Raw genomic sequence first — 25,568 nt, 5'->3', positions numbered from 1 at the left:
TTGTGTAATCAGTTAGTAAATAACTGGCTACAGTGTATGCGTTTTCTTTCCATCGTACATTCCTCAGGGCTTGGACTTGGCTACTGATTACCTTGAACTCAGTACTGGCTCCTGTCACCACTATGAGAGAGATTAAACATTTGTTTGAACAGCCTCTGCTTCAAGAAAAAAAAAAAAAAATCATCTGGAAGAAATCTGTTTGTGCCAGTCGGTCAGTTAATATTTTATTAAGAGAGTTTTGGGCCTCAAAAGTGTTCAATCATGACTCACATGCTGAATACCAATATTCCAAAAGTTAAAAAGTCAAACTTCTCTTCTTTACATAAAAAAGTGGGAAACTGAGAAAAGGATATTTAGAATTTTATTTTCTTCAAGAGAAATTTCAGAAAGATAAATTATTAAAAAAAAAATTAAGCCACCTAGAAATTACATCTCTTGCAACTAAACTATAATAACTTAAGAGCCACTTCTCAGTTGGGTGTCATGTGGTGTTATTGCCACCACATCTTAATATAACTCAAAAATAGATCTTGTTGGAAACATTTTAAAATATTCATCAACAAGGTACCTGAGAAATTCATGTCCCATTTTGATATATGGACATCAGAGCAGTTTTAGACCCAGGCTGGGTAAACAGTTGATAAAAGGTTCAGTGCTAAACAGTCAGGCTGTTGGTAGCCTGTAGATCTGGCTGCTACTCATTTCACAGTGTTTCTTGCTTTCTTCGATTAACTGCTGCTGGCGTTGGCGTGCAAACCAGGCTTTTCTCTTCATTTCTTTTTAAATTTGACAACAAATTTCTTGCGATACTTTTAAATCCTTTTAGAAAATATCATTTACAAATTCTCAAAGATTTCAAACTGAAAAAAACAAAAAAACAAAAACAAACTGCATGCCTGTTCCGACAGGAAACTTAACTCCTGCTAATGTTACTCTGTGCAAAATGGATCAAAAAAGCTTTTGGAGAAACTACCATGGCAGTAAAAGTACACTTGCAATAAAGCATGCCCCGTCACACAAAAACTACAAGTTGATATGCACAGAGGTGAACTTAATTGGAGGAACGTACTAGCCTCTCTTTGAGAGGCTGAGGAGGCCTGAAGTTGTTTTCCATGCGCATCCTCCGACCATCCTCTTCACCGCTGAACTGGAGCAGTCGGAACATCCCCAGCTGCACGTGGAGACACAAAGACATGGCATGTAGCTTTAATCAACAAATTCAGTGCAACATATTTAGGCTTCTATAGCAACGCAAGTTGAATTATAGCACTAAAAATCTGGATAAAATGATATAAACCAATCTATGATAGCCACATATCCAGTTGGGCAGAGGCATAAAATAATTAAAAGCGATTAAAATGATAAAAGAGCTAATCTATTACTTCATCCATTAGGCGAGTGCAGTTTGTGTGGCGCCATATTAAGGTGCAGTTTCAAGCAGTAAGAGTATGAGTGCAGAAAAAGAAACCCTGATTATTTGAACTTTTTTTTTTTTTTTCCTTTTAAAGGAAGACGTGGGTAAACGTGCTGGTCAGTTGTATTGTATTGCTGAAAGTGTCTACATTCACACACATGTGAACCAGGCTGATGTACCCCTCTTATTCACTGCGCTATGGTACAAGTGTTAAAACTGAAAATGTCTCATTTCCAGCTGTCATACTGTATAGATCCAGAGAAAGAGGTGAAAGGAGAGCCGCCAGCCTTCAAATGAACAAACAGGAGTACACAAAAAGCTGAAAGAGAAATTATTCAAAATGGTTGCTAGAACATTTCCTCTTGTAATTTTATATAGCTCACAGCTGCTTCCTTCCTCCCTACAAACAAAACATTTCCTTATTGGACTCGTATCTTGCTGTGCATGAGTACCACCATGTGAATGAACATATTACTGCTATCAATTTCACAGTATGATATTTTAGTTTAACAACAACAAAAAGCGTTAGCAACAAATCTACATACATATCTAAATAATTTTTTTGTGATAATGAAAGAAAGGTTCATCTTGGCCACTTTCCACAGGCCCACCATTTCTACTGGACGACATGACATGGATTAAAAACGACAAATGTCTTTTGAATTTAAGAGTTTTGAGTTAAACCGTTGGGAATGTCCTCACTTGCTTGTCCGAGACCACGATCGACTCTTTCAGGACGATCCAGATGACGCTCTCGTGTAAGGGAGGTGTGGTCAGTGACCCCAGGTAGGTCCAGTAGTGGAGGTTGCTGGGTAGGAGGCACTTGGGATTGAAACCTTTGAAATCTGTGGAGCTGCCCTGTAGGAAAAGTAAATAACATAAACACCAACAACAGCTTTTACAATGCACTTATGTATGTAGAGAAAATGTAATAAATGTAAGCAGCAAAATACAAGCCTCACCTTAAATTTCACCATGTACAGAGCATCTGTAATCATGTGAAGCCATCTGTGGTCATCACCTAGCTAACAGAACAGACTGATTCTTAAAACTGATATTTGTGTATTTAGAGAAACTTTTACAAAAATTGCATGCATTAATTTTGCTAGATCATGATTGGGTTTGATTAAAAGATATAATTTTTGATGGGGCTTTTATTTCCATTCACTGGATGAGATAAGTGTTGGCTCTCCAAGTCTTCTGCAACATATTGCAAAGACTGTCCATGGGATCAAATGCCACATTTAAAGTAAAAGTGACGACTCAGACTTTACAAATTAATTGCTCGTGACATTAAAATGTTGAAACAAAAGTTAAAGCAGACTACAGACTATTATTATTTGAACCTTTCTAAAGACAGATATGATATCTTTTCACTTATAGAGTATGATAAGGCTGCTAAAAGAATAAGTCATGCACAGCAGATATGGGTAAGAAAAAAAAAACTGATAAAGTTTTAAAGCAGTTTTACAATTTGTCACTTTAACCGACAGTATCTGTTTAGCCAGATCCATCTGATTATCATCACCCACCGAGCTGCAAAAGCTATTATGCTAGCTTTGTCAGAAACAACGTTTCTTAATAGTGTGGGGGGGGGGGAATCTAAAACCAATACACAAATTTATCGAATTTACAACACTAACACCTTAAGAACTTCAAAAATATGATAGGATGAAACTACAACTGGACATGCATTAAATGTACCTCTAAAAAGATGCCAAGGACAGCAAGGCCGTCAGGAGCCGTTGCTGCTTCCTCAAACGTCTTGTACTTGACAGCATTCCAGTGAACTAAATGCAGCTAAAGAAAGATGAGCAGAAACACTAAATTAGGAACAAATATCTGCTTTCTCTGCTGGGATGACATGTCCCTAGCAGTCATACATTAACAGGATTTTATGAAAATAAACTAAAATCCAAAAAAACTTGTCTTCATTCTTCAATTACCGTACAAGTTGAAAGATGTTACCCATGTCTACTGGGTCTATTTAGTTACCAGCAACCTAAGAACTGAAGTATTCAAATCCAAACACAGACCTCCGATGCATAGCCTATTCCTGCTACAGTGTGCTCAGATCCTTCACATCCCTTTTCACCCCAGTGGAAGTGAAACTGCTTGAGTCTGTAAGGGTTGTCAAGAGGGCCTCCTTGAATCACTGTAGGCAGAAATAGGAAAGTGAGAAAAATAAATTGGAAGTCACACATGGCATCAACTCCACCTTCACACTCTCACTTTTCAGGAAGTGTTATAGAAATGCCTTCCTGGAACAGAGTACTATGTAAAAAGGCATCAAACACAGCCTGACACCTTCTCTCAGAGCTGCAACAAGATGAGTCCGTGCAGTAACATGCATTGACCTACATTTTTTTACAGTTTTCAGTTTACATGAACACCGTCATAATACACATCATGGAAGATGATGCCGATTCAGTCTCAGTATATCATCTTTCTATATCTCTGTGCTGCTGACCTACATTTTCTCTGCGTACTCCGTCCTCCCACAGCTTCAATTTGGGAATATCATGGTTGTACAAGTCAGGTTCTCCGTCTTCCTCAACAATCTAAAGTCATTAGTCCAGTTTAGGTGAATCTGCCTGGTTCCCTTTATTTTATATTTTGACAACTCTTCCATTAACTCAAATTTTGTTCACTGTTCCCTATGTTCAGTGCCATTTTGATGTTCGCCATCTTTGCTTGGGCACCTCAGCCACAAACATCTATATTTGATCTAAACAGCAAGAGAACCATTAAAAATATTACCAGCTAAGAAGAGTTTGAAATCATGGCAGCTGAAATATTAGAGTCCACAAAATATTACACTGTGGCAGTCCTTTGCAAACATTATCTTGCGCATGTACAATTGTGATTGGTTACACTGTTCAGTCCTACTGCAGATTGATATTTTTAAAGCAAATAAGCCACATTTGGCACAAACACAGAGGCATCTTCGCACTGGAACATAATTCCTTGTTGCTAAAAGTCTGCACAATCCCTTTGGGTGCACTTCATCAAAAAGCTCATTATGCTGTTGAATTCTGAACTTCAGAGACCACAATCAGGAAGGACTGTGTTAATAAAGTCAGGCTCCATCACAATCAGCCCGTTCTTGTTTACCTCGTTTGAACGTAAATGAGTTCCCTCACGCGAATTTTTAAAATTTGCTTATGATTTGACTGTGGCAGATTCCATAGGCAACACAGAGAAACAAATTACAAAGTATACACCTGAAACAACTTACACTTTCGCACATGAAAACCAATAACTGTCTCTAAATGTAAGGAAAGCTAAAGTAGTTATCACTAAATTTATTAAACTACTACCTAGAGTTTTGAGAATTTTCTTCTTAGCACCGATGAAAACATTGTGACCGTTCTGGTTAGTTTCCCAAAGACAACAACTTTCTGTGTTTTGAGCGTAAAAATCAACAACAAGCCAAACAATCTAAATCAGGTTAAAAATGTATAGTAGAATCTAAAAACAAAATAAAGGGTTCATCAAAAAGCTCATGCGAGAAAGGCAAGATCTGGTTAATTTAAATATAAAAAGTCATGTGCCTCAAAATGTCTCCCATCACGTGAAAAAAAAAAAAAAAAGTTTTGATAATTATTTGTACATGAAATTAAACATGATCCAGGAAAAAATAATCCTGATTTTTTTTTGTATGCATTTACCCATTATAATTTTTGCTTGAGTTATTTGCTTGCCATATGTAATTATTTTTTTCCCCACACAAATTAAAGATCCCGATAACTTTACTCAATTGGTACCAATTTCATGTGTTTTGCAAGTGATTGTGTGTTGTGTCCCAATGCTAAAATGCCACTTTTGCAATTTGTCTAAATTATTTTCCTTTTCCAAGTATGTAATTTCCCAAAATCACATTTCACGTCTCGAAGCAACTTGCAAGCAGTTTGGGAAAAATTGGAGAAGACTCGGTGCTGCTTGTGTTTAACTGACGGTCAATTTCTTTAATCTGTTATTTCCCTACATTTGCTTGCCATGTGGAAATTCTGTGTGGAACTGCCCACGCTTCTGTACTTATCATTCATGATGATTGCAGGGTGGCCATCATGCATCCACCCAGTCACAAAAACAAGCATTGTCATAATTACCACTGACATCTCCGACAGGTTATTATATCTTTGTCCAGCAGACAGATCTTCATAAAGTGTTAGCTGCACTTTCCTGCCTCATAATCAGAGGTTCATTTTCAGCCTTTTATTATGGCCAGTAATACACCTGGTTTGCACTTTCCAAAACTTGTTGTCCTTTGGTTTCAGCACAGATTTTTACAGCATGTTTGCATCGGCAGATAAGAGAGTGACATTATCTCTGAACTATGACCACCATTAAGAGCTGCAAGGTGATCTTTAAACATTGTCCTTGCAAAGCATTCTGCGTTATTTCAGGGGCAAAAAATTCTGACAAAACCTTCAGGGGAAAATAAGAAAGTCAACAAACAGATTATTCTCACCTGAGCGGTCATCAGAGTCATTAAACTCCACAACTACAGAGTGTCCATTGTTGGAGATGTTAAGAGATGTACACCGGTCATACTTCAAGAAAATAGGACCCAGGCTGCTGTCACGTCTGGCCTCATCAGGGATGATGTCAATGGGAGACTGACGGTTTCCTTTGGCCACTGGGTACTGTCTGTGCCATGCTGAAGGACCTTTAGATTACAAAGGAGGGAGGTGGGGGGGAATAAAATCCATATTTTTACAACAGCTTCAATTCATTTAAGGCATAAAATAAAATCAACTCCCTGCACATGCGAAGATCAAAAATAAAATGGCTTTTATTTTGTCCCCTTGACAAAAATAAAACCCATACCTCAAAATCTACCCTAGAAATTTTACAATTCATCATCAGACTTCTGTGCAAAACAAATGAGTAAAGACCAACTCATTCTTAAAAATGGTCAGAAAGCATTATTTATTAGTCGTTTCCCCTCTCAGAAGTCCAGGGCAAACTCAACAGAAGATTCTCAAGGTAAAGTGACAGCGGTCGGTCACCCTTTAAAGCACCAGGTTAATCCCGGTTTAACAGCCTGCAGGTATCCTTCCGGAGAAGCAGAGCAGGATCTGTTTGTGCAGCCAAGAAACTATTTATTACGCTGAAATCATTAAATATATTATACAGAGTCTAATTAAGAAATTTTTTTTACCGTCCTCTTTTCCGTATCCCCAGTGGTGTCCTGTCATTGTCCTTGTTTGCGGCTTAAGTCACACTTAATGACGGTCACAGAGATCAGCTGGTGCAGCTATTGATGAAGTTTATTAAGGGGGACGGACAATTACTCCCGGTGTGACACGCCCCCTCGCGCCCACATAAATATATCAATCGGTAACTTATCCATTTATGAACAGACGGAGAGATTATAATTTAAGAAAGCGTGACAGGGAAAATGTAATGAACCCTGAAATAATAGGCCACTTCTGTCTTTTTGAGTACTGTCAGTTATTTGATAGGAAAAGTAGAAAACAAATAAGATGAAAAACAGCTTTTCTGGGTTACAGGATTTCTTCCTGGAAGGCTTTTCAGAAGACTAAGAGAACAAAAGCAAATCAATTTTAAAGTTTAAATTTTCTGCAAATAATAAATAAATAAATAAATAAATAAATAAATAAATAAATAAATAAATAAATAAATAAAACTTTGGGGTTGTTTTTGCTTGTCATGTTCTATAAATGTTGACATGATGTGCTCACATACACAATATGTGGGCACCATTTACTTGTCAGCACAGGGATGTTCAAATTACTCAACAAATTCAGGACCCATAAAGGGACCGTTTGCCAAACTTGTCATCAGATGTATGGGGTAAATATTGCAATCCTTTGAACGTACATCAAACATCAAACCAATTTTCTATCAATGCATTTGGGCCATATATTTAAATTCTGACCCCAAATCAATGCTTACTTAAATGTTACTAAAATGTTGGACCACTTTCATTTGTCAATTTCCTTATATTAAATATTCTCAAGTTCAATTAAATGGATTTTTGAGCGAAATAGAAGAGATTTTAATTGAAAGGAAAAGACAGTTATAAAACTAAAAATAAATTACATTAAAACTTTACTAGTAGGTATTTTATTAAAAATGTAGGAAGAAAAAATAAAGAGGTAAAAATATAATCAGAATTGAGTAGGAAGTTGAACAAATTGGCCACCGAATTAAAATGTTAAAAAACTAAGCTTCCCTGGATTCACCATAAAATCGCATAAAATTATATAAAACATTTTTAATACACTTTTGTGCAATATTTATTTTGTCTATGCTTTCCACAATATGTAATAGTCTTTCATCCAACCCCCAACCCAGTTAAAATAAAATACAGTCCAAACATAAAAATATTAATTATAAATTATTTTTAAAGTGTGCTTCTCGTATATCTGTTCCTCTATTATTTTTTTATCGAAAGTGCACATGCGGATCATCGCGCCGCCACATTCGTGTCGAATCTGACGTCGCGGAAGTAAAACTAGAGCCATTAACGTAAGTTATTTTAAAGCTATCATGGCAGCCACCAAAGGCTCCAAAGAACAAAAATACGACAGACAGCTCCGGTAAGTTTGATGAGCTTCTTGGTATTCATTAAGAAACAGGGCTTTGTGTTGGTACATGTCATGGATAGTTATTCTCGGAAGTCTCAGAACACGTCGTTAGACAAGTTGAGGTTCCATGTTAGCATTAGCTTGCTTTGCTTTATTCTCTATCAGCATCGTTGGCTTTGAGGTTGATGGGATAAATGTCGGTTTTGCCTTTGGCTTCAATCAGAGAAAACAGCGTTTCTTCTACCATTTGTTTCCACTTTCCAACCTGTAAATACTGATGTAATGGCTTAAAATAAATATGAATGGAATAGGAGATGATATCACCATTGTTTTTGCAAGGTGCATCGGCTGGACATGATTGGTGTTATACAGTAAGATGAAATCATATGTCTTTGTTGTGTTTTCCACCATCAGTCTGTGGGGTGACCATGGACAGGAAGCTCTGGAGAACGCACATGTATGTCTCATCAATGCCACAGCCACTGGAACAGAGATCCTGAAGAATCTGGTGCTTCCAGGTAAGAGGATTATGTTTGTGATGAGTGCTGCTAATGGAGACAAAAACAGCTGTCTGAAATTATATGTTTGACAGGGATTGGAGCTTTCACCATTGTAGATGGACATACAGTTGCTGGGGAAGATGTAGGAAATAAGTAAGACTTTTTATTTATTATTGTTATTTTTAACAACTGACATGAAATGTGTAATTACAGATACAGTTTAAATAACTATCTTTGTCATTTTGTCTTGCAGCTTTTTCCTGAGCAGCAACAGCATTGGAAAGGTTGGCATACATGGGATTTTTCCGATTTAAATTCTTGTTGTCACAGTTTCTACAAATTGTCTGTATATCTCTGCACATGTCCATGCTTATGCATCAGGTCGTAATGTTATGGTTAAAGGGAGGAAAATTAAGTGAAGTTTGACTCTGAGTGGTGTTTTGGCGTTGCAGAATAGAGCACAGGCTGCCACCGAACTACTACAAGAATTGAACAGCGACGTGTCAGGAAACTTTGTCGAGGAGGTTTGAATTCCTTTCATTTTGACAACTTCCAAAAACTTAAAATATGAAATTCGGAAAAACACAATGTATTTAAATTGTTGATGTTGATGCATTGCAGATATGTTTTTGGAAGAATGTTCTTACATTAATGAAAAAGCAAGATTATGATAAAAGATTTAAAAATATGCTGTGTATATATAATAATATATTACTCTTGCTTGTGTTTTCTATCCCTACAGAGCCCAGACAAGCTTCTGGACAATGATCCAGAGTTTTTTCACAGATTTACAATAGTCATTGGAGTCCAGTTGCCAGAAAGGTACAAGATGTTGTCCAACTAGTTTGGGAAAACAGCATGAGTGCCATGTTTTTTTTATTTTATTTCCTGTCTGCCAACTCTCATTTTCTCTCTCTTTCTCTCTTTCTCTCTCTTTCTCTCTCTCTCTCTCTCTCTGACCCGTCAACAGCACATGTTTAAGGCTCGGCTCTGTTCTGTGGAGTGCCTCTGTACCTTATCTAGTTTGTAAAACCTATGGCCTCATAGGCTACATGAGGCTAGTAGTGCAGGAACACACAGGTAAGAGACCGGGTTCGTTATCTTAGAGCTTTCTGTTATTTCACATTAACAATCAATAAGAATATTTTGATTAATGATGCTACATTAACATTCTACTCATGCACATATACATGATCGTTTGTAGTTAATTTGCTTCTGTATTTATAAACTATTACTTTGCTGCCTCTCTTTTTAGTGATAGAATCTCATCCGGACAACGCATTGGAGGATCTCAGATTAGATCAACCTTTTGATGAGTTTAAGAACCACATAAACTCCTATGACCTCACAAGCATGGAAAAGAAGGTGTTGGTTTTAAGTTATCTTTCACATTAAGAGCCCTTTTAAATTATTATTTTTTTTTTCTTTTTATAACAGTCAATTTCCCCTTTTCTCTCTGTTTTATTTGTAGGATCACAGTCACACCCCTTGGATTATCATTGTTGCTAAATATCTGGATAGATGGCTCAATGAGGTGTGGAGCTTAGTTCTGTCATCTGTTCCCGGAGGCTCAGTTTTTATTTTGAAAGTGTTTTGTTTTCTGTCTGATACACTTGTGGCTGTTTGTGGTTGCAGCATGATGGTCAGCCACCAAAAAATTACAAGGAGAAGGAATCCTTCAGACAAATGATTCGGGAAGGTACCTGTGTACTCCTGGATTGTTTTTGTTGCCTGTTAATCAACTGACGGAGAATAAATCTTGTTTTATAAGATTTATTCTCTATTGATTTTTGTTTCCATTTTAGGGATCTTGAAGAATCTGAACGGTGTTCCAGAAGATGAAGAAAACTTTGACGAAGCTATTAAGAATGTCAACACTGCGTTAAATCCAACAAAGGTGTCAGATCCTGTCTTCTATTTAGTAAATCCAATCCGTAATTGGATCTGCTTTTTTTTTTTTTTTTAATAATGTCTCTGGATTCTGCAGATTCCAAGTGCTGTTGAAGATCTCTTCAGTAGTGAACAATGTAACAACATCACAGCTCAGGTTTGTTGTTTTTTCTTTTTTTGTTTCTCTGTAAATGCAAGCATTGTTAAAAGGCACAAGAAATATATGTTTACATTACAACTGATCTGCATGTTAATTTGTTTCTTCTTGTTTGTTTTAGTCTCCATCCTTCTGGGTGATGCTGCGAGGTGTGAAAGAGTTTGTTCACAGTGAAGGCAGTGGAAACCTTCCTGTACGAGGCACCATCCCAGACATGATAGCAGACTCTCAGAAGTTTATCAATCTCCAAAACATGTAAGTTGGGGGAACATTTGGACTCCAGCTGTGAGAAACAAGGACTTGATGGTCATGAATCCAAGTGGCTAAACTTTTATTTATTTTATTTTGTTTATTTTTATCTCAGTTACAGGGAAAAGGCCCTGCAGGATGCAGCAGCTGTTACTAAGCATGTTGAAAATCTACTACAGTCTGTTGGAAAGGTCAGCCATATGTCCAAACTGTGCAGGATTATTGTGTTTAACTTTAAGGATTTAAAAAAGTGAGCATGCATTAAGCGTGTCTGTGAAGGTTTCAGTAATCTTTACGCTGTTGCTTTTATCAAATTCTAACTGTTGGTACATCAGAAATGTGTAGGAACACGTTTCCTGCAAGTACTTAACTAGACAGTTATTGTCATGCCTTATGTATTAATCCAAACAGACTTGAACACAATTTCAATTTATGTGGATCACATTTTATTTTAAAATATTTGCTTCAATTAGGACAGAACATTAAGTTAGCTGCTGTTTTTTTCCTCTTTTTTTAACAGCCAGCAGAGAGCATTTCTGAAAGAGACATCAAGCTGTTCTGTAAGTACTCTCTCTGTACTCAGCATTTGAAATGAATTATATTTTCTCTGCTCATGTTAAGGCAGCCTTCAGCAACTTTAGTAGATCCAATTATTAATATTCTTTAACAGTCGCACTGAGAAGATTTTACAATTTTTTTATTTTTTTTTATTTTTATTCTGATCAGTTTCTTTTGCAATTTACGTGATGTCATTTTGTCGTGTTAGATCTTTCTGGATATCTGAAATGACCTGCACTTGATTCAGTCCTGATCAGTCAAAATAGTTTAGCTGAACCTGCAGGAAAAAAATCGTTTTCTAACTGGAGGCGTTTGTTTTGGTACGTAGGTAAAAACGCAGCCTTCCTGCGTGTTGTGTGCTGCCGGTCTTTGGCTGAAGAATATCACGTGGATTCAGTAAATAAGGATGAAATAAGTAAGTCTGAGAGAATTGTATTGCTCATATAGTTTGCGTTGAAGCTGTTTCTTGAACCTTTTGCTTCGCTAATAAAGTGAAAGCAAATGATTGTAGATATCAAAATCTTTTCTCAGCTTCTTGCATGGACAGTCCAGACAGCGAGATGGTCTTCTACCTCATGCTCCGCGCTGTTGATCGCTTCCATCAGCTGCACTCTCGCTACCCAGGTATGAAACATGTTCTTTTTTTTTTTTCTATTTTTGAAATGTTACAACATTTTGTCTCCTTTTTCATTTCTCTGTTTTGTTTTATTTATTTATTTTTTTTCTTATGAAAGGAGTGTATAACTACCAGGTGGAAGAAGACATCAGCAAGCTGAAGCTGTGCGTGAATAGCCTGCTGCAAGAGTACAACCTCAATGTCAACATAAAAGATGACTACATCCATGAGTTGTAAGTGCCAATCACTGCTTCACTGGCTGCTCAAAGTAGCTGTTAGAGCTGACAGTAATTAGTCATAATTTAACCCCTGCAGTTGTCGGTACGGTGCAGCGGAGCCACACACAGTTTCCGCGTTCTTAGGAGGTAAATTCTTCCCCGAAGCGTTTACAAACCATATGCCTATAACTGATACAGTTGAACTCCTCTGTGATGCCAGCTAACATATTTTGTCTTTGTGCTTTGTAGGATCAGCTGCTCAGGAGGCAATCAAGATCATCAGCCACCAATTTGTGCCCTTCAACAACACTTTCATTTATAACGCCATGTCACAGACCTCTGCAACATATCAGCTATGAATACAGTCGATAACTTTGCTAACGGAAACATCTGCAACAGCAGCAGAAAGGATGAACTTATCGTAAAAATGATTGCAATCCTTCTTGTAGGGAAGAAGATCATGAAGATGTTTTTTTTTTCCCTAACACCCCTCACCACCACCTTTCTGTCCTGAAGAGATATAAACAAACATGATAGCGACACTCTGTTAGTTTTTTCACCTTTGTTAATACATTACAGTCTCTACAGCACTTTGTATGTGAGGTGGTAACCTTCCATCCCAGCTGTTTGTGTTTGGAGCAACATCTGTAAAAACATGTTTTGCTGTAAAAGATTCCAACATTTCTTGAGTGCGTTTGTCTTCAGTGCTAATGTTGTCCCCAGCTGGTCTGCTGCCTTTATGTGAGATAAATGACTTGTTTTGTCTAAGTTTTTTTTATTCAATTATTTCAAAAGAATCTGGTGAAAGCTTCACTCAACCAGCTCTACACATGTAGAATCCTTACATACGTTATACAGTATGCTTCACAGAGATTAGAAACAAAAGAAGTGCGACTAAAAATACCAGGAAATGCTGAACTAAATATAATGGACAACTAGAATAAAATGTCTTAAAAATAGGAAAAAAACAGTAAAGTACTGAAAAATGTTCTTCAAAAGACAAATGTAAAGCATTAAAATGCATATTGTGAAATCTAATTGTAAAACTACAGCTATTTTAAGCAATAGGTTAAAATATAGTGACTGTCTTAGAGATTTTTTTAAATGAGGGGGAGAAATATGTATTTTCCAGTAACTGTTTTCATTTATAAAAATGCTGTATATCTAATATAGCTTAAAAGAAATTTGATTATGTACTTAAAATTGGCCTCTGTCTCTTTAAGAAGCTCTTAAACTTTATATTGCACTCTGCCTTCAGCGTTTTCTGAGCTTGACTGATTAGCTTGATAGACTAGTTCAGTACAGTGCAGTTCTGCCAGGTGTTCAGTGAAATAATTGCTGCTGCCGCTAGTCTGGTGGCACTGAGTGGGACAGGAGGGGAGGAATGCGAGGCGGAAGCTCGGCTGGAGACTGCAGGGCTGAAGGCTACAGCCTTGTGGAAAAGGCAGCACTTTGAGAGAGTAAGCTAGGCACTCTGTCCGAATGGCTGCCACGGGAGATTTAATGGCTTCTCAAAGATGCATGACGGAATACTCCAGGTATGTTTTTTAATGAGGGAATAACATTATAGCGTAATATAAAACTCAAAAGAGTCGATTTTACATAACATTCCCCTTTAATAGCAATCTACTGTTAGGGTTGCTGAGTTATATTGGTATTAGCCACAAGGGGGAGCTCTTTTACCACTTTGGGGTCAAAGAGTGGATTCCAAAGTTTAACAGTCCGACCAGAAAACATCAGGTTCTGATGCAATTAAGCGACAGAAACTTTATATGTTAATAATTAACATATTTTTTTTTATTAATTTGTGAAATGAAGAGGGTTGTGATATTTCATATGGAGAAAAAGAATACCTCCAGAAGTCTATTCTATAGAAATTATTTTTTTCTATTACTTTTGTGTCAAAAATGACTAAATAGAAATATGGCCTCAGAGGACCTCCGTTCAAATGCCTATCTGCCGGAGATTTTCTAATACCCACGTCCGCCGTTCTGTCAGACTGTAGGGGATCAAGCTGGAGGCCAGAATGTACTCTGGCAATTTCCTAAATCTAAGATTTTGTCCTCTGCCCCCAAAAAGATTATTGTGTCTCTATCCATCTATCTGTGCTTCCTCTGAGGATTACCACATAGCAGTGCCAGGTTCATCTGCCCAAAACTGAATCTCTTGCTTCTTTCTAAAGTTAAAACGTTACATATATTTGTCACTTTTATCCAGTGTCACACATTGACCGTTTTTACATCACTTGTTCTACATCTGAGTTTTTAAAGCCTTTGACAAACAGAAATTGAAGTTTTTAAATCATTTCTTCCCTCAAAAATGTAAAGGGTAGGAACCAAAAAATTAGCATTCACTTTAACTTCCATGTGTAACCTTACCATTTTCATCCAGTCTTGGCTTCAGATGTTGCTCTGTATTTGCTTTACACTGAGAGTCCTGTGAGGTGTTTGCTCGCTTCCTTGTGACTCAACACCCTCACTCTTCTACAGATGGTTGCTGATAAGAGATAACGCTGAAAGAAACAGCCCAAAGGGACCTTTTTCACATGCAACATATCTGGGGCTCTTCTTTTTGATCACTTCTTTCCCTCCTTCTTTCGAGGTTTTTATCGAAAACAAAGCCAGGCACTATATAAAAGAAAACCATGTTTTTCCCTTCACAGGAAAGAAATGAATACAAAATTGTTCATTGTTTCATTTTTGCCTCAGCATGAAAACAGTGAATATAAGTTCATACTAAGTAATATGCTTTCAGAAGGCACATATACAGTTGTTGGAAAATTAATTGATTTTAGATTTAGAGTAATTAAATCTAAAATAAGTAATTAACCCCTGAATTAAAAAAATAAAGCACTTAGAGAGAATCTAAATGAAATATGCTTTACTATGTTAATCTTTAACTCCATGTACAAAGGAAGCTGATCCATTACAGTTTTTCAGTATAGTTTGCAAACCACTTTATATATGCAGTTTGGTGGCAAATATATCTAATATATTAAATATTTGAGTTATTATGCATATTAAAATTTATAGTTTTTAATTCTCATCTTTTTACAGTAACCTGCAAACATTGTTTTAATGTTTATGGAAAGATTGTTAATTGTAGTATAATGCATTAAGAAATCCCTTAAGGTATTTATTTCTTCTTTTTTCAGATGGTTCATGTTTTCTTAGCATTTGCTTCTCATTATCCACTGACTACTAAGGAAGTCTAAAGTTTCTTGTGATTATGTATGGCCCCATTGAGGATTTTCTTTTGTTGTGCATTTCTATATCTGCTATTCTGTAGATATAAATATGTTCCAGCTGATCTTTGTGCATTGAACCCTGTGGCGATCACATGGCTGCAGGAGAGACAACATGGTCTGCATCAGGATTACCGAAAATTTTAAAAGTTAAAGAGTGACGGTTCATTGTGCATGGACAGTGCTGCTGGACTTTTAAGGCAAACCCTAGCAGAGTCTGAAACCAGGATGTCAGCAGTAGATCTTTTGGGCCGTGTGGATTTGGATTTCCTCCCACAAAAGGCACTGAGATCCCATCAGATTTGTATGTGGAGAACCGGTCTGCTTTTAGCCTTTCCCAAGCGCTTTTTCTGGGTCCTACTGCTGTGCTCCTACAGTGAACCTCCTTATGCAGGAGTTTTTCTAAGTATGAGCTTACATTTATCCTTATTTTCACTTTGAAATGTTGCACTGCTCTTACTTTAAGCCTTGCTATACTTGGGAGGGATGATGGGGTGGAAATTGTGTGGGCTTAGAAATATTCTGTTAGTGACCCATATATCTTCTGCTTCTGTCTGACTTCTGCACCTCACCTCACACTTTAGCTTTCTCCATTTGGATAGATGATTTCTTTGCTCTCCCTTGGATTGAGGCAACAACTCTGGCTGCTAACACTTTCAGTTATTCAGATGAAGGTATGACCTTGATGTTGCTGCCTTATTTTGGAGCCTGTTGCTCTCAGAGAGATCAGTGACCAGAGAGAACAGAGCGAACATCGCAGGTTTATCCACAAACAGAGGCAGTTCCAATGGGAGAATAATTTAAACGGTGTGAGAGTAGAGGTTTGTGGAAGACCAGCATAATATCTGAGTGAAATAAGGATTTTTGCACCCAAATGAAAAATGTGTGATCGTAGAGTTTAAAAACAAACCCACCGAACCTCAACAAAAGACGGCCATTGTTTTGTAAAAGGTATAATTTGTCTCCAGAAATGTTAAGTTAGCTACACTTGTCTATGTAACATTTATTGCATGTAAATAATGGAACGTAGATCTTACCTGGAGATGAGCGGTGTAGCTCACTGCGTCATTTGTTTTTAATGGTGTTCTGTAAACTTAAGCAATGCCGCAACTTCTGTTATTTCTCTAATCATGACGCTCTGAAAATATATATATTTTTTGTTTTAAAATGACTATAGCTGGTGTTCCAGTTTTAACTTTACCTTTAGATTGTTTTGATAACACACAAGAAAAAAATATATCAAAATTAATTTTGGTACATTCAAGTATGCTTTTATTTTGGTCTAAAAGTAAAAAAAAAAAAACAAAAAAAAAAAAAAAAAAAAAAAAACAATCAGTGGGTTTCCAGGCTTAGTCACAATTATTATAATTTTAACATTAGCCCAAATAATTGTGTCACAATTTTTCTCATAATCAAGCAACCTTTCCTAAAAACAAGTGGAGAAATTAGAAATGGTGCATGGTTTATGGAAACCCCAGCCGCCACTTAGTGCATGGGAGGCTTTATCTTTGGCTGCGTCAAACACCCAAGAATAGATGTTGTAAGGAGAGGAAGGCCATTAAGGACAAAATCAATCAGTAAATCAAATGTAACGCCCGCACAAGAGCCTACTTCCAATATCACTTTTGCTGGAAGCTTCTAGCAATAAAGAGAGAGAAACTGGGTGGAAACAACTGGATGAGTCGGCATAGGTAGACGGAAGAATGTGTGCCACAGTGAAGGTGGCAGATTGATGGTGATATTTCCCAAGGACGAGGGTGTATCTCTTCTTGTCATACCGTGTTACTGCAAAGAAGATTGCATTTTACATCATGGAGCAAGAGAGGTCAGAATGACTGAAGGGGAGAAAGAGAGAGAGAGAGATCGATATCTTCTCAGTGGGAAGCTTTTACCTGGCCAGGATCCAAAGAGGCCCAGTTTAATAAAACCAGACTGGATTATAACAGAATAAAGCCGAGTATTCCTTGTGTTTTTGCAGGGGGACAGCAGGAGGCCAGCATGTCTAGAACCCCTCAGGGTCTGCCAAGGGCCTCTTCAATCCTACTACAAGCATATGGAGCTATTACTGCAGGATAAAGTGGAACACCTGTGCCTTCAACAAGGTATTATGCCTATGCTTCAAAAATAACCGTTGTTTAGCAATTAAATGTTTTTTTTTTTTTAAATTCTGGTTCAAGGTGTAGAACCTGCACAACACTGAAGTATGCTTCACTTTTGAGAACAAAGTAATTGTTCTGCTCAAGGACTGAGACTATGGGTTAGGGAATATTGGATAGGATGAGCAATAAGCAGGACTAAGGACTATTTCAAATAATTAAGTACTGAAAAAGGAGCATGGAGTATGTCTTTTCTTTGCATACATTTTATAGCACAATCAAGTAATTCTGTTACCTGAAGTTGTTATGAAAATGCTATCGTAACTTAAAAGACATATGACTTCATAGCTATCTGACGCCTTGCAATTTGCCGCTGTCTCTCTAAGAAGCTTCTACTCTTTCTGCACATTATGACAGCTTTTCCATGCTGTCCGTTGATGGCACTTACTACCACTCTGAGGAGTGTTGGACTGAGAAGTAGTTGGTATGATGAGCTCAGCGACATCAGGTGTTGGCTAATTGCTGTTGCTAGTCTAGAGGAGCTGAGTGGGATAAATGAAACATCTTGAAGAGCATCCTGATGAGGTGAACGGCACCTTAAGGGGAAAGGAAAGGCAAGCTAAAGACCAATGTTGGATGCCTAAGCACAGGTGCCTAATGGCTACTAACGAGTCTTTCAAAATGAGACAATGACCGTTTTGATTTTGAGGTACTAAGGTTGGATTTTTATAGGTTTATGCTTCTCCCTATCCCATTTTGAACATAAAACTGAGCTGCAACTAGACTGAAATCTATATTTCTTATGCATGTTATTTATTTATTGTTTCTTTTACTCTTTTGTTTTCAAATCAAACTCAAAATAAACTAAAAAGAAAATGGCTAAATATATCTGCGTTACTATGCCAACTTTCATTCCTGAAAGTTTTTTTTTTTTTCTGTTTTCACATCATTGTTCCTTTTTTCCAAACAGGTGGGCAACGTTTTCTTTGTATGTAAAGTATTTAAAAAAATAATTTCCACTAAAACCAGTGGCAGTAAAAAGCAACACAAAGAGGTTAAACATTTCTGAATATAGAACTAAATGACAGAAACCCTGCTATGTGAAAAAAGAACAGTGTAACACTTTTCCCTCCATAGTTGCAGGTTTTAGAATAACCTTCAGTGCAGATCTGCTAGATTTCTTGCTATTGGGTATCTTAAGCATAACTGCATCTAAATCTGTAAATGAACCTCTCCGTACAAACACAACCAAAACATTTCAGTTTCCACTAAGAAAGGAAGAAATAGCTGCACAGAATTGTGTGAAATTGTGTTTAGATTGTGTTTAGCAACAACAATGTGTCTGAAAAGGTCAAATTCCTTTTATTTTGTTAAGTGGACAAACATGTCAAGTGAAATAAATTACTAACATGTGTTTTCGCTTGTCTTTTAGTACAGTTGTTTTTTTGTTTTTTTAAGGACACAAACAACTGTAGTAGCCACAAAGGATTTGTCATTATTACTTGTAAAATGGTATTTGAGACTAGAAATAAGGGAAATTACAAATTTATTGTCTATGTAAATAGATGGTAAACTTATGGAGATGAGATATTTGACGTCCTCTGATATTTTGAAGTTGCACTGTGAAGTTTGCAGTTTCACTCAACAGCAGGTCATCTCAGTCAGACCATGAGCGCTTGAAGCTGATCCAACCACGATGTCTTAATATTGATTTTATATTCCTTCCAGATGACTTATTAATGTCTGTAACACAGACATTCATGCAACAGCTGCTGTCCCATTTTCACCAGTGTATACAGAAGGAAGTAATGAACACGGCCTTCTGCTGACATGAAGAGTTTAAAGTCATTGCAGCAGCACTCCGATTCCTTTTATCTTGTAACACCTTTAGAAATCAGTCCATTGACAAGCATTTGAAACGTAAAGTCAAATCACATTAAACTTTTTAAGTTTGTTTTAATGAAAAACAAACTTTAAAAGGTACAGCTCTGTCACAAAACTGTGTTGCTTGCAGCATATCTGACATATCTGTCTTAAAAAGACAGAAAATTACAGCGTGCAAGAAGCCCAAAATACCAGAATGTGCATTAGAAATTCACATTTCTGTAGTTTATGCTTTTAATATGTGTCTGTATATTTAAATTAAACCATAATTTTATCAACAAAAACAAAATAATTGTTTTTATATTATTAAACTATTTGCTAGCCACTAATTGACTCTTGAAGTCAATTGTTAGTCAATAGATTGACCTACCATAATTTTTGTTACAGTCCCTGCCGTATAGTTATGCACACATACACTGCAGCTTTTAGTGGAGTGGGATCATAAAATGTGAAAGTGTTGACAAAAATCTCTTCATGGAGAGTTGGTGGTGGGGAAATCACTGAAAAATGTAAACTGCTCAATTAAATCCAGAACTTTCAGCTTATTGCGGTCTAAATCTCCGAATTTATTAGACTTTGTTAGTGATAAAAACAATGGAATAACAACATAATTCAGGCTGTTTTGTGTGACATGGAGCATAAACAACCGATCTTGTCGGACGCCATCGACGTCAATGATTAAATGCGGCCATGATTGCAAACATTTCTAAGACTCCTGACTGGCTGAAGTGAAAACAATGGCTCTTAACATGTATACACCTGAACAAGTGCATAAATGGAGTCAGAGAGTCCATCTGGCTGGTGAGACCTGCATGTTGCATTACCCTGCTAAAAATGCAGAGTCACACACAGGGTTAAACTTACTCACAGTAGATAAATAACCAGATTACCTCAGCACAGAGCAAAAATTGTGATCAGTCAGTCTCTTCAGTCTTGATCAAAAGAAAAATGAGACTGAACATTTATTTACATCAAACTTCCCTTTCTCTAATGTCCAACCTGCTCAGACAGGAAGGTACACGGTTATACAGTACATATTTAAATGTATTTTATTGACATCAGGTGTGCCCAGGTCCAGTCCTAAAGAGCTACCATCCTGCAACTTTTAGAAGAATCCCTCCTCCAACACAAAAAGCTGGATTCTCTCACCAGAAGTCTTTCAGCTTCATTTTGAGGACCGGACTTGGGCACCACTAATTTACATCAAAGACACACACCTACGTGCTCCAGATCACATTCTCCCCTTACCGTTCTTATCTCTGTCGTCACTTTGCTACATTCTCCTCATCGTTGGGATCAGTCGGAAGCTCTGGAATTCCATTCTGACGGAAAACACAGTTTTACTCTGTGGACACGTCTGTCTGCATTTTATCAGATGGAGATACGTTCATTGCATGTACATGCATATGTTCCATATTTTTTAAAACCACTGTTGGTTTCTGTCAATCCTGAAGACATTTTTTACACATCAGAGCAACATGTCTTTTAAGAACTATGAATGCTGCAGTTATTTATCTTAGTGACTTTTCTGAAACTTTAAGACAAAAATTTGAAAAAGTGATCATGCCATCATAAACACTCATTCATTAATGCATCAGAAGCTTTCAAATGCTTTCAAATCACAATGTTCCATAATAAACTATATCAGGATATGTAAGCACTGCGAGGAAGCATGTCAGCTACGCTATAGCAGATCTGACAAAAGTATCAGATCAGTTTACATTTACCTTAGAACAAGACTTTGACATGTGCTGAACAATTAAGCAAAAATATGAACTGGAAATGGAAAATCGGCAAGTATTCACCACGGCTTCCAACAGGAGAACACAGCCAAATGGTCAACATAATGTCAGAAGCATAATGGGTAAGTATGATGAAAACTGCGGGGAGGAGAATTAAAGCTAGCATACTAACAGGATTTCATATAAAGTCAGACGTTGAAGACGGGACATCAGTAGTGCTGTCAGGGTAGATGAAGGATTGCAGCGGTACATGTAGGAGACACAACAATGGGAAGATTGGGCTAACTGAGCAGACGAGAGACTGGGCAACCCAGATTGGTATGTTGTGTCCTTTGTGCTAATTTTAGTCATTAAAAATTCTTCACCCAAATAAGTGACAGTGTTGAGGCATGTTTCTGCAAAGATCAAGTCAGCAAACAAACAAAAGAACACAGCGCTGGTGGACGCCAAAGAAAAGAAATATTTCTACACAATGCTGTGTGCAATTTGTCCTTTTCCCATCCAGCCTAAAATTAGATTAAAATAACTTTTTTGACATGCATATTTTTTTCCCATGCTTTCCACGCTGCCTGTCGCCCAATGAGCACTGTTGATGTAATCATGTAAAGCACTGAACTGCCAGATTGCTAAAAGGTAATAAAATGGCTACAAATAAAAACGTCCTGGTCCTGCCTTGTAGATAGGCCATTTTGTCAGAGCTTTAATGTTCCAAACTAAGAGTGACACAAAGGTTACTGAGAAACATTAAAAGACTGTTGAAAGGGAACTTTTGGATACAAAAGAATACAAAGCAGAATCCTCTGCATAGAAATGTATCCTTTGATACAGCACCGTTAGAAGTCCTTTCCATACAAAAAAAGGAAAAGAAGCAGAGCATTTCCAGTTTATGAAAAGTTTAAGTAGAATCTGTTGGCTGTGTAAATTTCACGTGATGGATTTTGTTTTAGTTGTGTGCGCGCTTGTTTGGGTTTTGGTTTCAGCTGTTTCTAAAGCAAACTGACCGCACAGCATGAAGATTTACAGGGGTGTGTGTGTAAGAGGAAAGGCAGAACTACAAGGGAGAAACATACTCCACAGGGGAGTGTTTATGAAGAAGAGATGGTTGGAGCGAATTCCTCAGATAAGTGACATGGCCTCTCACTGTCCTGGTCAGAGAGCTGAGTGAGCTCGGAGCTGAACGTGGTTAACCTCAGAGACACATTCGTGTGCAAAACGGGGGCCAACGAATGTGCTTTTGGAAAGTGTGCAGTGTTGCAAGACAATTCTGTCTTCGTTTTTAAACTGAAAGATGGCAGAGGTTCTGTTAAACAAATTTCAATTTATTACAAATAACCCCAAAAGGCCATGTTGAAATTCTTATCCATACTTGTGTTTCCGCCCCCCATCCTCACCCCCACACACACACACACACGCACACACACACACATACGTTGAATGTGGATGAATCAGAACCATGGGGCCCTCTACATTGTGTCAGATCACAGCATTGTTCAGATTCCGTCCTAAAATTATACTGGCAGCCATAAATCAGCCATTTGTTGTTTTTTTTTTTAACCAAACATGAGAGAGCACAAATTTTCTCTTTTTAACCACACAATACCACCCTCTACGTGCAGTCGAAGGCAATCCACAAGTATCCACAAATGCCTCAGTGTGCTTGTTCAACAGCAAAACAATCAAACGTGCGCCACGTCCCAGGTTTACATGCTTCAGTGTGTAGGCACGAGTTTATGGCCCAGCACGATATGGAGGTGTTTAGAGGCTGTTTTTGTGCCGCACTTGAATGCTTGTGCCTTGCGTGTGTCAGCAGGCTAGGAGACGCTCAGACCACAGAAAAAAGCTGTAGAGGCCCATAAACGCAGCAGTCCGTGTGGCTCAGTGGAGATGAGGAGGAGGAGGAGTAGGAGGAGAAGGAGGAGGAGACATGAGGGAGAGCTGAAGAGAGGGAAAGGAAGGGGTAACCTCAAGAAGGGATAGAAACAAATATGTGCAGACTAATCCTCGCATTAGACAGCAGGGGGTGCGTGGCTGCAATTAGATTCAACTGGGGAGTTTTGCTGCCATGTTGGGAGTCTAAAGCCTGGCAGAGGATAAGGGAAGATGTCTGCAGCTGTAAGAGTATTATCTAATCCAGACAAATGCACATCATCTTAGCCAACCTCCCCTCACCCCTCCCCTCCCAAAAAAAAAATCACAAGACCTGAGTTTCTTAAGAAACAAACTCCACACAACTTCAGAAAGGCCATGTCAAGAAGCATTAATTTGTCATTGTTAACTTGTAAGCTAAATTTCAACTCATACTGCTATGTTCAAAACCTGTGCACCGACACATTTTTTGCAGTGTAAATGTGCCCGTCAGAGTTAGCTAGGTAAAGCCAGAACTGATTGCTCTTCTGATAAAAGTGGTAAAAAGCTCACAGATGTCACATTTCGAGTGCAGTAGTTGTTCCTTTTGAAAACATTGCCGCAGTGTAGATTGTTTTCAGAGAGAAACATTCAAGTTAAACAATTATCGGTTTGCTGCACTTATTCTGAACCCCCATTGACCACCCGTTTACAAGCAAGCCTTAGAGACATTCAGCCGAACATAGCAGTTGTTTTTTGCTGTTTGAGCAGTAAAAAAAAAAAAATCAATTACTATTGCCTTAACCAGTAAGCTTTTTGTTACAGTCTTACATATTTTTGCACACGCATATCTAATCTTCTTCCTTATGTCATAATGTTCACTAAGTCAAAGTAAAGTTTTCCACTTGCAACTAGACAGGAAGCAAGCAGATAAAGGATTAGCTACTGTTCCTCTTTCATTTTTTTTTTTTTTTTGAAGAAACTTGTTGGAAAATGTTCCATTAGATTACTTATTGGGAGTTATTTGCTTGGATAAACACAGACTCAAACACGTGCAAAGCAGTTTCCCTCCTTCCCTCTGAGTTGCATCAGCTGAGTTGGCTGTCCTGGGTAAATAGTGCTAAGGAAGCCGTTCCTTCCTTTCTTCTGAGTGTCAGTAACAGTTTGGAGTGACGGCACCCCTGACCTACTTTACTTGACACGTCTCCATCAGGAGAGCAAAGCAAGGGTGGATTTGGGTCGTTTCCCTTGGGGTCCACGCTGAGTCACGCCTCTAGTCATTACTGTTTTATCTACTGGTTCTCCTGTCCAGGCAGCGTAAAGAAAAAATAGACCTCTTATCTTACTGCTCTATTTCATTTTTTAGTTTCAAAACAGTGATAGTGTTTTCCTTCATTTCACGTATTGATTTAAGTTCATAAAATAAAACTTTTTCAAAATTAAGAACTAAAAAAAAAAAATGGTATAAAAAAGATAACTGTTCACCTTAGAAAAGCAGCCACAGGTTTCAGTTGCTGTATTTCTTGCTATACCCCCTAATTCATGTAATTTGAATCCAGGGTGAGGATCTTTCAGTGTCCCATATGTACATTAGGAAAATTGATTTTTTTTTTTTTTTTTCTGGCTCTGGAGGTCATTAAAAAGCAACTGCTTGGCAGAGAGAGCAGCTAATGAACACTTGAGCTAAGGTGAAAAGAAATAGGTGCAGTACAAAATGTTCATGATATTCCTAAAAAGAAATACAAGTAGACTATATATAATATTCTACAATGCTTTGGTCTGCTGGAAAGTCTTGTCCCCCAGGTTACGAAGAATATAATAACCAGAGATTTGACGTTTGTGATGAAATTTGGGAAGGCGTGACTTGATGAATCACCGTGATCAGTTACAGGCAGAAAGGAAGGACATTTCTTTGTGCCGTTATAGGAACAGACTTTCCATTTGATAAAAAAAAAAAAAAAACTGAAAGTAAATGTGCTTCTGAATCTCTCCATGTGTTTCCGGAAATTTTTGTGCACTTGGTGAAAGCTGAGTAACTACCACGCTAAGTCGTTTGTAATCAGAAAGACAAATTTACAAACATAATAGAGGCTGGGAGGTCTGAGCTGTGCCTGAAGGGATTTCTGTTTCATGAGCCTTTTTCACTTGACGAAAATTAAATTAAATTGAAGCCTCAAGCAGAGCCTGCTTCATTTCAACAACACCAGCACTAAGTTGGGTGATTGTTTATAATTTTTTTTTTTTTTTTTTTTGCATTTCTCTTCACAGACAAAAGTTGTTAACACCGAGGCATCAAGTTAGCTCATGTTTGATGGGATGGGGCATAAAAGTCTAATATTTACATTTCTGTTCTGTACTAAAATGTTCATGGCTGTTTTGTATAAAACAGGCCTTTCAACCCGCTAGAGAAAAGTTAATCAGTGACTTGTTGTTGCCAGAGTTTCTGTGACACTTTGAACTGCCATATTGACTTTAGATCATTAGATTATTTTAAATCTAAACCTAAACCAATTTGGAGAAAACATCGCAATCTTTTAAAATGTTTTGGGTGTTTTATAACTGTAGTAATACTGAGGGGTAAGCCTCACATATTAA

The 25,568-nt window shown here is 37.5% G+C and overlaps 2 protein-coding genes and 1 long non-coding RNA gene across 3 annotated transcripts in view; 2 read left to right on the top strand and 1 right to left on the bottom strand.

The window, feature by feature from the left end:
- Positions 1–205: 205 nt before the first annotated feature.
- Positions 206–6,697, bottom strand: ca7 (carbonic anhydrase VII). Its single transcript, XM_007553917.2, has 7 exons — positions 6,582–6,697; positions 5,889–6,086; positions 3,451–3,569; positions 3,119–3,214; positions 2,377–2,439; positions 2,117–2,272; positions 206–1,171 (listed from the first exon to the last, which is right to left on the bottom strand). The coding sequence occupies exons 1-7, from the start codon at positions 6,616–6,618 to the stop codon at positions 1,052–1,054; spliced, it is 789 nt and encodes a 262-aa protein (XP_007553979.1). The 5' UTR covers positions 6,619–6,697; the 3' UTR covers positions 206–1,051.
- A 1,178-nt stretch (positions 6,698–7,875) lies between these two features.
- On the top strand, positions 7,876–12,930 carry nae1 (nedd8 activating enzyme E1 subunit 1). The gene is made up of 20 exons (XM_007553916.2): positions 7,876–7,986; positions 8,389–8,492; positions 8,567–8,627; positions 8,728–8,758; positions 8,927–8,998; positions 9,217–9,296; positions 9,445–9,554; positions 9,730–9,839; positions 9,946–10,008; positions 10,110–10,173; positions 10,280–10,371; positions 10,462–10,521; positions 10,643–10,776; positions 10,886–10,961; positions 11,291–11,330; positions 11,657–11,743; positions 11,860–11,952; positions 12,063–12,177; positions 12,260–12,309; positions 12,412–12,930. The coding sequence occupies exons 1-20, from the start codon at positions 7,937–7,939 to the stop codon at positions 12,519–12,521; spliced, it is 1,602 nt and encodes a 533-aa protein (XP_007553978.1). The 5' UTR covers positions 7,876–7,936; the 3' UTR covers positions 12,522–12,930.
- Positions 12,931–13,427: 497 nt separating this feature from the next.
- LOC107836457 (uncharacterized) overlaps positions 13,428–25,568 on the top strand; it is a 26,127-nt gene continuing 13,986 nt past the window's right edge. The window contains exons 1-2 of the long non-coding RNA XR_001662359.1: positions 13,428–13,700; positions 17,385–17,508. This is a non-coding gene — a long non-coding RNA (uncharacterized LOC107836457). The remainder of the gene's footprint in view (positions 13,701–17,384; positions 17,509–25,568) is intronic.

The sequence above is a fragment of the Poecilia formosa genome, unplaced genomic scaffold, assembly GCF_000485575.1.
Source record: "Poecilia formosa unplaced genomic scaffold, Poecilia_formosa-5.1.2 Scaffold60, whole genome shotgun sequence".
Classification (NCBI taxonomy): Eukaryota; Metazoa; Chordata; class Actinopteri; order Cyprinodontiformes; family Poeciliidae; genus Poecilia; species Poecilia formosa.
The sequence above is the reverse complement of the archived record's forward strand: the minus strand, read 5'-3'. Positions and strand labels throughout refer to the sequence as shown.